This window comes from Stegostoma tigrinum, chromosome 1 (genome assembly GCF_030684315.1).
Source record: "Stegostoma tigrinum isolate sSteTig4 chromosome 1, sSteTig4.hap1, whole genome shotgun sequence".
NCBI lineage: Eukaryota > Metazoa > Chordata > Chondrichthyes > Orectolobiformes > Stegostomatidae > Stegostoma > Stegostoma tigrinum.
Genome location: NC_081354.1, coordinates 161,946,977 through 161,960,378, shown reverse-complemented (window position 1 = coordinate 161,960,378; position 13,402 = coordinate 161,946,977). Strand labels below are relative to the sequence as shown.

At 43.2% G+C, this 13,402-nt stretch overlaps 1 protein-coding gene across 1 annotated transcript in view; it reads right to left on the bottom strand.

Moving 5' to 3' along the window:
• Window positions 1–1,623: 1,623 nt before the first annotated feature.
• LOC125453954 (lipoxygenase homology domain-containing protein 1) overlaps window positions 1,624–13,402 on the bottom strand; it is a 222,096-nt gene continuing 210,317 nt past the window's right edge. Inside the window, exons 42-45 of the mRNA XM_059649887.1 lie at window positions 12,884–13,054; window positions 10,086–10,224; window positions 8,371–8,532; window positions 1,624–6,748 (exon numbers count right to left, since the gene is read on the bottom strand). Of these exons, the coding sequence (XP_059505870.1) occupies window positions 6,268–6,748; window positions 8,371–8,532; window positions 10,086–10,224; window positions 12,884–13,054 (953 nt within the window). The 3' untranslated portion in view covers window positions 1,624–6,267. The remainder of the gene's footprint in view (window positions 6,749–8,370; window positions 8,533–10,085; window positions 10,225–12,883; window positions 13,055–13,402) is intronic.

The following is a 13,402-nucleotide window of genomic DNA, read 5'->3' as shown; positions in this document are numbered from 1 at the left end:
CTTGAAGTAATGCATTTGAGATGTTTGGGGAATTAATTATAAACTTACTACATCATCTGACTTTTTATGGAAAAAAAGTATTTTTGGAGAATATTTCCTCAGGTGATTGAATAAGTGAGACTAAGCAGCATACAACAGTATTTAATGGAAATAAGAAAGATTCATGGATCATAACTTCCTTATTTCACATTTTCTTGTGTTAGAAATGATAGTCCAAATCAACACATCCCAAACATCCCATGGATAATGGTGGATAGTGTAGGGGGAGGGGCTTAATTAGTTCACAGGTCGGCGCAACATCGAGGGCCGAAGGGCCTGTTCTGCGCTGTATTGTTCTATGTTCTATGCTCTAAACTATTTTCCAATACGGCCGTTGAAAACTAATGCAGTCCCAGATGCCAACAAAACTGCAAAGGAGCAGCAATGGTATCATTCAGTATGCATTAAGGTTTACATATTATGGATCAAAATACACCATAGAAATATGAATATCTATGACTCATAGACATTTACAGCAGAGAAGGAGGCCATTTAGCCCATTATGTTTGCACCAAACAATAAAGATCTGACTGCGTTAATCCTTTTCTCCAGCTCTTGGATCTTAGACCTGCAGGCTATGGCAATGCAAATAACTTTCTGAATACTGCTTGAATGTGATGAGAGTTTCTAACTAAACCAGCCCTTCTGGCAGTGAGTTCCAGACTCCATCGCTCTCCAAATGAAAACATTTTTCTCCAAATCTCCTCTTAGTCTTCTACCTCTTACCTTAAATCCAATGGTTGTTGATCCCTTGGCTCACTGAAAAAGTGCCCTCCTATCCAGCCTATGCACGCCCCCTCATACATTGATCAAACTTTTGCTGCTTCAAGAAAAACAATCCGAGCCTATCCAATCATTAGTTATAGCTCAGGCTCTCCAGCCCAGGCAGCATCCTGGTAAATCTCCTCTACACCCTCTCTCGTGCAGTCACATTCTTCCTATAAGTGATGACCATATTATGGTTTTTATATATTTTGTAAAAGCATTTATGTTCTCACCGTTGTTTTAACTCACTGATTCTTTTCAGCTCAAACACAGATTGAGGATTTTAAGGTGATCAAAATCTTTCTGTAGCACCAGGATGATGGGGCTGGGCTCAGGCAGGCCGTAGCTCAGCAGCAGGGGCATTGCTTTCCAGGCTCATGGTCAGGGCCAGGCGTCCACACTCCATGAAGTAGCCATTGCAGGAGACTACGGACAAGAGACTGAGAGAGGAGAAGGGCAAGGGCAGGCCTGGATGCCAGGTGCGACTCAGTGCTGGGGGAAGCATTGTCTCAGAGGAGAGGCAGCTCATGCCCACAATGACTGCTTCTGTGGCTTCCACAACCTAGTGTTTGGGAAGAGTTGGTGTGTATACCTATAAAAATGTGGCACCTTCCTCGTTTGGTTAGCAAGAGTGCAACAGTCAGAGGGCTACTGAATGAGGTAAGAGGAAGTAAGAATGAACAGGTCATCTGATTTCAGCATCTACATAAGGCAGAGGATTAAACAAATGTAAAGGAGAACAGCAAAATTAACAACAGAAAACTATTTAAAAAAAAACTCCAGGTTTTCTTTATTATGGAGTATCAAAGGTAAGATATTTTTGTTATCCTGCAACGTGAACAGTAAAGATCTGCCTCTCGCTATGCCAGTCGAGGCAGCTTGTACTGATCTAGTATGCTATGTGCAGAACTAACAATTGGACAGACTGCCAAACTTTAATGAAGAACAGGGAACAGGGATGTGTACTACTTAACCAAACCTGACTCAGGGCGATGGACATGCTTTGCTGTGCTTGTTAAAAATGCAGTCCATCCAATCTGTTCAGTGTGCACACCTGACCTTCCCTCCAGTTCTGTGTCTTTAACGCAGTAATGTATGGGGCATATTTGCACCTTTGGTTTAAAGTGTAGAGCATAGAAAGGAAATTTGAACATGGTTGAATGATAAAGGGGAGGCCCAGTCTGGCTGAGACCCCAGCCATTTCAATTAATGGCCAACATGTATTTCACTTAGAGATTTGATGTGCTCCCATTTGATGTTCCTCTTTACACGTGACTTTACCCAGGCTGTAATCGTGAAAATCCAGCTCTACATGTTGGGTGCTAACATTCAATTATTAGACTTGTTAATTGTTTCCATTGTGGGTCTTTGCTCTTCAGTAGATGACATAAAACTTTAATTCTCTTGCCTGTATTTTTAAATCTGGCCATGTGCACTTGAAGGAGTCTGCCTTCCGATTTTTGATAATACCTACTGGTTTCTGAGTCAATTTTTTTGATGGTGCAGAAACCAAAGCAAACAAATTGTTTAGTAGTGAAGACATCTCTTCAGTCTTATGTGAGAAGCATGTTACTAAATTCCTGAGATGCTGCGTGGCCTGCTGTGTCCATCCAGCCTCACATTTTATTATCTTACTAAACCCTGGTCTCATTGTGACTGGCAGTCTATCTCACTGCTAGTTGCGACACAATGCATTAATTGGCAAAGTTACAATACACAATCAGCACCCACAGATAAAGCAAAGAAATGATTGGAATTTTCTTTCCTGTTGTAGCTTCCCTGGTTTTCTGGGAGGCAGACTGTGGTGGAGCTGGGCGAAGTTTTCCCTTTGATCTCCTCCCTCCCCTTCCTGTTGGGGTACTTAGCCCATGCTCAGCACTGACCCCTGCAGGATGAGTGAAGAATGAGACCAGTGTCACAGAATCATAGAGTTGTACAGCATGGAAATAGGCTCTTTGTTGCAACTCGTCCAAGATGACCAGAAATCCCAAATTAATCTACTCCCTGCATTTAGCCCATGTCCCTCCAAACCATTCTCATTCATGTAACTATCAGATGTTTTTTAAATGTGGCAATTGTACCAGCCTCCACCATTTCATCTGGCAGCTCATTCCATTCATGCACCTCCTTCTGTGTGAAGAAGTAGCACCTTTTAAATCTTGCCCCTCTCACTTTAAACCTATGCTCACTACTTTTGTACTCCCCTAGTCTGGGAAAAGGACTTTGGCTATTCACCGTATCCATTATCCTTATAATTTTATAAATCTCTATAAGGTCACCCCCAGCCTCTGATGCTCTAGGCAAAATAGGCCCAGCCTATTCAGCCTCTCCCTGTTACTTGAATCTTCCAACCCTGGCAACATCCTTGTAAATCTTTTCTGAACCCTTTCAAGTTTCACAACATCTTTCCTACGACAGGGAGACCAGAACTGAATGCGGTATTCCAAAAGTGGCACAGTTCTTTCAGTTTTTATCCTAACTCCTATCCTGTTGTTGTTAAATTTTACTACAACCCCCAGTTGGTGCTGGAGGCCTCCAAGTTTTTGAAATTGGCGTCTAGGATCCAAATATGAACTTATAGCCCTCACCGCTGTCACCAGAAATATTTGCTGGAGTGGGATACAGAAAAATCAGAAATCCTGCTGATGCTAAATTAAAGCCCCCTTCTTCACAGATGCTGTACCACAGAGGTAAATGGGCAGGTGTTGCACCTCCGCTGGTTGTAGGGGAAGGTGCCGTGGGGCTGTGGGGGTGTTGGGGGTGAAGGAAGTGTGGATGCTGTAAATCAGGAACAAAAAACAGAAGTTGCTGGAAAAGCTCAGCAGGTCTGGCAGCATCTGTGAAGAAAAAAAATCAGAGTTAATGTTTCAAGTCCGGTGACCCTTCCTCAGAACTGATTGTAGCTGGGCAAACGTCGGTTTATATGCAGAAAATAGGGAGAGGGATGGAGTAGGGAATAAACCATAGGATAGAGCCCGAAGAGACAGAAGAACAGTTGAACAGACAAAGGAGTTGATAACAATCCAACTGGGAGGGTGAATAGCTGTTAATGGGAACTGTTAGTGACTAATAATAGGTAGTAGTGTAATGGCAGTGTATGTGGTAACATGGCCTGGTGTGTGGGGTAGGGGGCTAGGACATGGGAGAGTTTAGGCCCTAAAATTATTGAATTTGATATTGAGCCCGGAGGGCTGCAGCGTCCCCGAGCGGAAAATGGGGTGTTGTTCTTCCAGCTTGCCTGAGCTTCACTGGAACACTGCAACAAGCCAGAGACAGAGATGTTGGCCAGTGAGCACGGTGGTGCATTGAAGTGGCAGGCAACAGGTAGAACAGGGTCTTTTTTGTGAGCAGAACATAGATGTTCTGCAAAGTGATCACTCAGACTATGCTTCGTTTCCCCAATGTAGGGGAGACCACACTGGTGAGCAGCAAATGCAGTAGAGTAGATTCTGAGAAGTGCAGGTGAAGTGTTGCTTCTACAGGGGAGGGAGGAGGTAAATGGGCAGGTGTTGCACCTTCGCTGGTTGTAGGGCAAGGTGCCGTGGGGCTGTGGGGGTGTTGGGGGTGAAGGAAGTGTGGATCAGGGTGTCCTGGATGGAACGGTCCGTGCAGAAGGCAGAGAAGGGAAGGGAGGGGTTCTGAGGAAGAGTCACTGGGCCCAAAATATTAACTCCTGTTGTTGCTGCCTGATTATGGGTGAGCAGTTCAAAATCTTCCTCAACTTTGATGGAGCCTGTTCCAATTTGTCACCAGAGGTGATTCATGCCACCTCAGGGAAGTCATGAATCACAGGGATCCTTATCACAGACGCTTAGAATAGTTATGGAGCAGAGCAGGCCATTCTCCCCATGTGTCTGCATCAGCTGTCTGGGTGTTTTAACATGAAGGCAACAGCCCAGCGGTATTATCATTGGATTGTTAAGATATTTTTCTTGGGAGGTGGATCTGAATCCCACTACAGCAGATGTTGAATTTGAATTCAATAAAAATCCAGAATTAAAAATCTAAAGGTGACCTAATTGCTGATTGTCAGAAAAACCACCTGGTTGACTAATGTTCTTTAGGGAAGGAAACTGCCATCCTTACCTGATTTGGCCTACAAGTGATTCTACACCCACAGCAGTTACCCTCTGGGTAATTAGGGACGGGCAATAAATCCTGGCTTGGCCAGCGACACCCACATCCCAGGAATGAAAAAATAAACCTCTGTGCCAAACTCCTTCCTTTTACCCTGAACCCTGCAATTTGTTTTTATTTAAATAATCATCCAATGTCCTCTTGAGTGCACTAGTACTGATTGAGAACCAAGCAAAACAAACAGTCACCACCATCTGGAATTCTTTGAAATGACAGGTCAGGAGAGTGACATAAGGTTGTTGGGAGAGCCCAGAAAATCACTGGAGGTGGCATAGCAAGGTCGGAGGTCACTGGAGATTGCACAGCAAGATCAGAGGAAGTGGTACAGCAAGGTCAGAGGTTATTGAGAGGGTGCAGCATGGGAGTAGGGTTAAGGGGTTCATAAAGAGAATGAGATTAACTAAATTAACCTGGAGGCGAACTTTTGTAGTCTCATAGAGACAGAAGAGATTTTTACGGGACCATCTTGACGTTTGACACCTCACTATTGCCTGTCAGTGGCTGTTTGATCTGTGAAAGCTGATGAGTGTGGCATAAACGATTGTTTCTTGTTGTACACTTGTATGACTGAAACCTCCGTGTGTATTACTGATTCATTTTCTTTTTCCACACTTTGGTAATAGTTCATGGTGGAGGGAAAAAAAATCCAATTTTCTGGTTGGGAAATCAGAAGGCCACACTCACACTTTGGACTCAACTCAACTCACTGCCAGCTGAATTCATGAATCTAAAACAACATGGCCTACAGTCAGGTGAAGACAGCAGGAACTCAAGTAAATGCTGGTCTGTAAAATAAACCCAGGAACCAGCATCAAAGCCCAAAGGCACGGCAAGAGAGGGAGAGCAGCAATGAAAGGCCACCATTCTCATGTGAGAAAATCTTTTGATCATGTAGAAGCACCTGTGCATCTGGCTTAATTTAAAGATCATTAAACAATCACACTCTGAAAGTCAGAGATCCTTCCCACATTCCCATTTCCTGTCCCAACCTAAATCACTAAGTATTAGTTTCCACCGTTTTAAATGAAGGCACACAGTCCCCTTGACATGGCAAACACCTGTCACTGGTGCTTCACATTATCATGAGTACATTACCAGCTTTCCACATTTAGATTCCAGTTGTGATAGGACACTGGTCAAGAGTAAATTTGGGCTCAGCTCTGATGCCGCTGTTGTTGGATAGTCTGCTGGCACTCTACGTCAAAGGTCATCTGAGAAAGTGAACTATTGTTGTAAGGTCACTGTGGAACCAATCCACAACAAGAATCAGCACCTTCCGGCAAAGAGTTGAAAACATCAAAAAGGGGACAATGTTTTTGACACAAGTTAATACTTTGGGAATAGTTCTCTAAATATTTGCCCATCTCCTTTTTTCTTGTCCAGCCATTTGCCACATGGGAAGATGGTCGTCACTCCCGTGGCGGTGTTGGTGATCTCGATATGCTCCAGCATCCAGCCTGCATTTGCGTTGCTGTTGTCATGCTCAATTTTCACCTTGTGTAACTCCCCTAGATCCAACATTTCAAGAATGAACCGATCCGTGTTGCCCCGCTCAAACAGATTCCGGAATTTGTGCTTCAGTCTGCGACTGCCTGAGTCCCCATTTGTTCCATAAATGGTGATGGATACATTGGCATCAGTTCCAGCACCTTTTACATCTCCAGTGATGACAATAATCTCATATTTAACAGGTACTAAACTGCGGACTTTACTGGCAAAGCTCTCTACGATTTTTGTACACTCAAAGGCCTTGAATTCATCTTTTTTATGGCTCAGCTTTATTCTTGCATTACATTGGAACACATACCTGCAAAGTAAAACACGACAATGTTTACTTGGTTTGCAAAGCTCCAGGAATGGCCTCACTGCAGGGATATTTTCTTCAAACGGAAACTCTTTGTTTTACTACTAATTGGATCAGAAACAATTATTTGGGGTTACAATTAGCAATCAAATGGAGAAGGGTAGATTAATTAGGAAAAGTTAGCATGGATTTCAAAACAGGGAATCATATTTAACCAGCATGCTGGAGTTTTTCGAAGCTTTAACAGAAAGGCTTGATAAGGTTGATTTGGTGTAACAGAGATTACCAGAAGGCATTCAATACCATGACACAACAACAGATGCCAGCACCAACCCCCGCCACAACCCGCAACCTTGCACCATGCCCAAAGATTGGGAGCATGGGGATGAAGTGCAATCAAAAGAACAAAACCAAATTTTTTAAATTGACAAACAGGGGCCGCAATCACCAACAACCAAAACACACACAGCCCACAGTACAGATAGTTGGGCTGGAAATCCACGAACCACCTTAATGTACAATTGCATGGGTCTGCTGAGGGAAAACCAGCCATGTTGTTTCCAATCTCTAACCTCTTCAAGGACATTATTACACACCACTGGAGCAGGTAGGATTTGCAGCTGGGACTCCTGGTTCAGGTATAAGGACACTACCATTGTGCTACAGGATGGCATGAAAACCAGACCATTAATGTATGCTCCAGTGGGCGTCGGCTGCTTTCAGGTATCCCTGGAGATGTCCTGCTTAATTCATAAAGGGACCATCAGTTACAACATTGTCGCTTTTAAGAACAGTAGCTCACTGTCATGGAGTCTTAATGATAGAGAAAATATTTTCATGAGGGCATCTCACCATTGGGATATATTTCTAAAAAGGCAGCAGCACTCATAGATGCTGTGCTGAAATACCAGCCTCATCAACCCTTTTGGGAAAGGTCTCTCCATATCAATTCCCACATGAAAATGGTCACTTGGAATTTCCAAAGTGACCTTTCAATCTCCTGCCGAGAGTGGTGGTTCATGTGGGGAATCATACAGAAGACTTCTTTGAGAGTTGCTCGATCTTCAAGACACCTTCTAATTAGATTCAATTTCCTGTGTTCAGTTTTGATGCTGAACAAATTAATTTCGTTTTGATTAATTACAGGTAGTAGTATTGGGCCATGTCTGTCCCAAGGCATCCAGATTCTGAGAAAACCAGGTGTACAGCTGGATGAACATTGCAGGCCAAGCAGCATCAGAGGAGCAGGAAGACTGACGTTTCAGGCCTAGACCCTTCTTCAGAAATGGGTCTAGGCCCGAAACGTCAGCCTTCCTGCTCCTCTGATGCTGCTTCGCCTGCTGTGTTCATCCAGCTCCACACCTTGTTATCTCAGATTCTCCAGCATCAGCAGTTCCTGCTATCCAAATTCTGAGGACAGGTTTGCAATCTCACTGCTACCTTCTCAAGGGCAACAAGAGACAGGCAATAAATACCAGCTCAACCAGCGATGCCAATGTCAAACAATCTTATGTATAAAAAACATCTACTGGAGGTTAAATACAATATATAAATATATACATATTTATATATGTAACCGTAGTTGTTTTTTTTTGACTCAATGTTCCACTTTAGATAATACTTACTTGTTACCAAGTTCCTTTTCTGTAACGATAATCTCCTTAACATGCCATTCCACAGCATTTTTTGAAGTAAATTTCCTTCCATCTCGTGGACAGTGACCTACACAGATCGTTGCTATATCTCCAACGTTCTTTGAAGAAAATTCGAATTTGTCCTTAGCACCTCTAAACATAAAAGAAATGCAACTTTTCAACACAATCAAATCAGTTATAAAGTTCTTCTAAAGTCAAATAAACCCTAGAGTTACCATTATAATAATTTTCTCCATTAATATTTACACTCTTGTTCCTACTAAGCCATACAAGGTGGGCCAACTTTTATATTTCTCCCTGTAGCTTCTGTTCATGTGTTGTCTCGCATTCCAAAAGGCTTTCCCAAAATTTGGCGAATACTTAGTTCTCCCCATTTCCAGATTCCCTCTACACAATTAAGAACATAGAATCCCTACTGTAGATAGAACACGGAATCCCTACAAAGTGGAAACAAGTCCACACTGACCCCTTGGTCCATTCCACCCAGACCCATCCCCCTATAACCTACCTAAGCTACACATCCCTGAATAGGAGATAGTAGGAACTGCAGATGCTGGAGAATCTGAGATAACAAAGTGTGGAGCTGGATAAACACAGCAGGCCGAGCAGCAGATCCCACCCCCTTGACCTGTCTGTCCTCCCCAGACTGACCTATCCCCTCCCCACCTCCCCACCCATACTCTCCTCTCCACCTATCTTCTCCTCTATCCATCCTCGGTCCGCCTCCCCCTCGCTCCCTATTTATTTCAGAATCCTCTCCCCATCCCCTTTTTCTGATGAAGGGTCTAGGCCCGAAACGTCAGCTTTTGTGCTCCTAAGATGCTGCTTGGCCTGCTGTGTTCATCCAGCTCTACACCTTGTTATCTCACTTCCCTGAACACTATGGGGCAATTTAGCAAGGCCAATCCACCTAACTTGCACATCTTTGGACAGTGGGAGGAAACAGGAGCACCCGGAGGAACCTATGCAGTTGCAATGAGAATGTGCAAACTCCACGCAGACAGTTGCCTAAGGCTGGAATTGCGCTGCCACCATGCTGGCTATGGTAAGAGCTCATTAAAATTCCAGTCTGTTGTCTGTTTTAACTTCTGAATTTAGAGACAATGGGAACTGCAGATGCTGGAGAATCCGAGTTATCAGAGACAATGGGAACTGCAGATGGATCCTGCCCCCTTGACCTGTCCGTCCTCCCCGGATTGACCTATCCCCTCCCCACCTCCCCACCCATACTCTCCTCTCCACCTATCTTCTCCTCTATCCATCTTCGGCCTGCCTCCCCCTCTCTCCCTCTTTATTTCAGGATCCTCTCTCCATCCCGCTTTTGTGATGAAGGGTCTAGGCCCGAAATGTCAGCTTTTGTGCTCCTGAGATGCTGCTTGGCCTGCTGTGTTCATCCAGCTTCACACTTAGTTATCTCTTAACTTCTGAATTTGTTGTTCTTTTCAGACTCTGTTGTCTTGAGCTATAGGTTTTGTTTTCTTTGAAGGAAAGCTCTGCCTCAATTTCTATTGCCTTAAGGTATTGTTAACTGTACAAAAGAAACCCGAGAGAACTGCGTATGCTGTAAATCACGAACAAAAACAAAGTTGCTGAAAAAGCCCAGCATGTCTGGTGGTATTGTAAAGGAAATATCAGAGTCAACGTTTCAGGTCCAGTGACTTTGTTTTTGTTATTGTTAACTCTACCTCAGGAATTTTCTTTTTTTGGAGGAGTTTTCCAGTGTGAATTCTTTGGATTTTCCTTTCTTCCCTTCAAATATAACCCAGACATTTTCCTTAGTCTCAGCATCATCCCCCTCACCAGTCACAGTCAGGATTTCATAGCCTGTTGAAGGAAAGAAAATTACATATGATTTTATGATTGCGTGTACTCCACAGTGAGAAATAAAGTGAAATACAGTGAAAAGCTTTCATTCATCACCACAATAGAGTGTCATTTTGATAGTTTAAGAATGAGAGAAAAATGAAAAGATATAATTTAAAGAGAAGTCCATCTATGTTTGTAATGTGACATATACAGTTCAAACATTGCTGTCAGCAGCCGCTTAATGTCTTTGAGTTCTATAACACTGCATCTATTTGCAGCTTTAACTGTGAGGAAATTCTGCTGTGTTGGAAAGTTACAGAAGATTTCCTTCTGAAATCAGTTAGAATAAAAACTGTTCTGGCAGTGCAGTCAACAGAACAGTACCTCTACAGTAGCTTTTGTGCTCCTGAGATGCTGCTGGGCCTGCTGTGTTCATTCAGCCTCACATTTTATTACCTCTACAGTAACCCCAGTTTTAGAACTGAAAAGACAATTGTAGGAATAGGAAACAAACATACAAAATGCTCGAGAAATTGGCAGCATCTGTGGAGGGAAACACAAAGTAAACATTTCAAATCTGGTACGACACTTCAGGACTGAGAGGGGTTGGAAAATGGTGGCTTTTGTACTTTTGACAGAAACAGAGGAGCAGTGAGAGGAACAATGTTGAGGCTCAATGCAAAAGACAAAGCGCTTGCTAAACATGATGGAAGAGGAAAGGAAATTTGAAATGGGTGTAATTTAAGGTGTTAAAGGGAGGAAATAGGTTCTCTCTGCTAAGAGGAAAGTAAACAAGACAATGCTGTGTGGACAAAAACAGAAGTTGCTGGGAAAGCTCAGCAGGTCTGGCAGCATCTGTGCAGAGAAATCAGGTCTGGTGACCCTTCCTCAGGATGCTGTAGGGAGTTGGGATCACAGACAATGTAAGAAAAACTGAGGTCAGAGGACATACAGTCAGTCTTTGAAGTTGTGGAATTCAATACTGGGTCCTAAAGTATCTGAGCAAAAAATGAGGTGTTGTTCCTCAAACTTACACTATGCAGTCACCCAGTCTGCATTGGTCTCATCAGTGTAAAGGAAACTTGATTGCGAGCAGCAAGTACAGAAGACTGGATTGAAAGAAGTACAAATAAAGCACTGCTTCACCTGGAATATGTGTTTGGGCCTTGGGCACTGAGGGGAGAGAAGGTTGATGGATAAGTGATTTTACGCATCTTCTGCAATTCCACGGGCGGTGCCATGAGGGAGTGAGGAAATACTAGGATGACGAGCAGTAGACCAGTGAGTTAAGGAAAGAATGTTCCCTACAGAATCCTGACAGTGGAGGGGAGGGTAAGATGTGTTGGTGGTGGTAATCTGCTGGAGGAAATAGTGGAGAATAATCCTTTGAATCCTGGTGGGATGGAAAGTTAACACAAATGAGAATAGTATAAGTAATATAGAAACATAGAAATATGTTGCTTTGTATCTCATATTGGGCATATCAGCATACCTTTACGAACATACCAACAAGGAACAACAGTAGGCCAACAGGCCGTTCAAACCTGTTCCATCATTCAATAAGCTCATGGCTGATCTGATTTTGCCCTCAACTCTACATTCCTGCCTATCCCTATAATCTCACATCCCCTTGGTCATCAAGAATCTATCTATCTTTGCCTTAAAAATATCTAAGGTTTTGCTTTCACTGTCTTTTGAGAGAAGGGATTCCAAAGCTCAATACATTTTCCATATCTCTGTATGAAATTTATTTAATTTTTAAAAAAAAACTATGCCTCCTGGTTCCAGATTCTCCCACAAAAGAACATCCTTTCAACAGCCACCTGGTTAATTCCCCTCAGGATTTCAAATGTTTCAATGAAGTCATCTCTCTCTCTTCTGAGCTCATACAGGCCTAATCTATCTGGCCTTTCCTCACAAGGCAATCAGCCAATCCAGGTTTAGTCTATAACACCCTTGCTGAACTGCTTCCAACACAATAACATCCTTCCATAAGCATGGTGACAAGTATTGTGCACAGTACTTCAGTTGTGGTCTCATCAATGCCCTGTATTTGGAAGCACCGCTTGCCTTGTCTGGCATTCGATTTCACTTGCAATAAACCAAAACATTCTATTAGCTTTCCTGATTATTTATTGTATCTGAATACTAGCCTTGTGCAATTCATGCACTGAGACATCCAGATCTCTCTGTATCTCGGAGCTCTGTAACATTTCAACATTTTGATAACATGCTCCTTTTTATATACTGTGTTTGATAGATCTATGGCCATTCACTTAACCTACTTAAATCCCTTTGTGGGCTCGTCATGTCCTCTTCACAACTCACTTTCCTCCCTATCCCTGTGTCATCAGCAAATCTATCTACCATACCATCATCCCTTCATCCATACCATTCATATAAACTGTAAAGAGCTGAGGCCCCAGCACTGAACCCTGTGCCACACCACATATGACATGCTATCAGCAAAAAAAGAGACCTATTTATTCCTACTCTCTGTTTCCCATTTGTGGGGCATCTCCGTACAAATACAATGGATTTCTTTTTCCACTCAAGTCTAAAATATAAAATCTACAACCTGTTCACCACCAGAATGAGTTAGTATTTGCTTAATACCTGCTTTGAGAGGCATGTTAAACAAGCTCTTAAACATGCAATGTCTGTATCTCAAACCTACATGTGCGGTCCGAAAGGTCTAAAATGTCATTATTGGCGCAGGGGAGTTCACGGATGATCTGCCCATCATCCTCACTTTTGGCAAGCCAGCGGTCACAGGGGAATCGGAATGTTTCCTCCATGGCTTCATCCTTTACTTCAACATACTCTAAGTGCCAGCCAGCTCCTGGTCCTGAAGGACGGAAATTAAGGCTCATCAGTATATTCTTGCCCTGTCACTCCCATTCTTGGTGTGTAAACTTACATCGCAACATGTAAAACTTACATTTAGAATAGATTCTCTACTGTGTGGAAACAGGCCCTTCAGTCCAACAAGTCCACACTGCCCCTTGATATATCCCACACAGACCCATCCCCCTATAACCCACACACCCCTGAATACTACAGACAATTTAGCATGGCCCACCCGCCTAGCCTGCACATTTTTGGACTGTGGGAGGAAACCCACACAGACACGGGGACAATGTGCAAACTCTACACAGACAGTTGCCCGAGAGTGGAATTGAACCCAGGTCCCTGG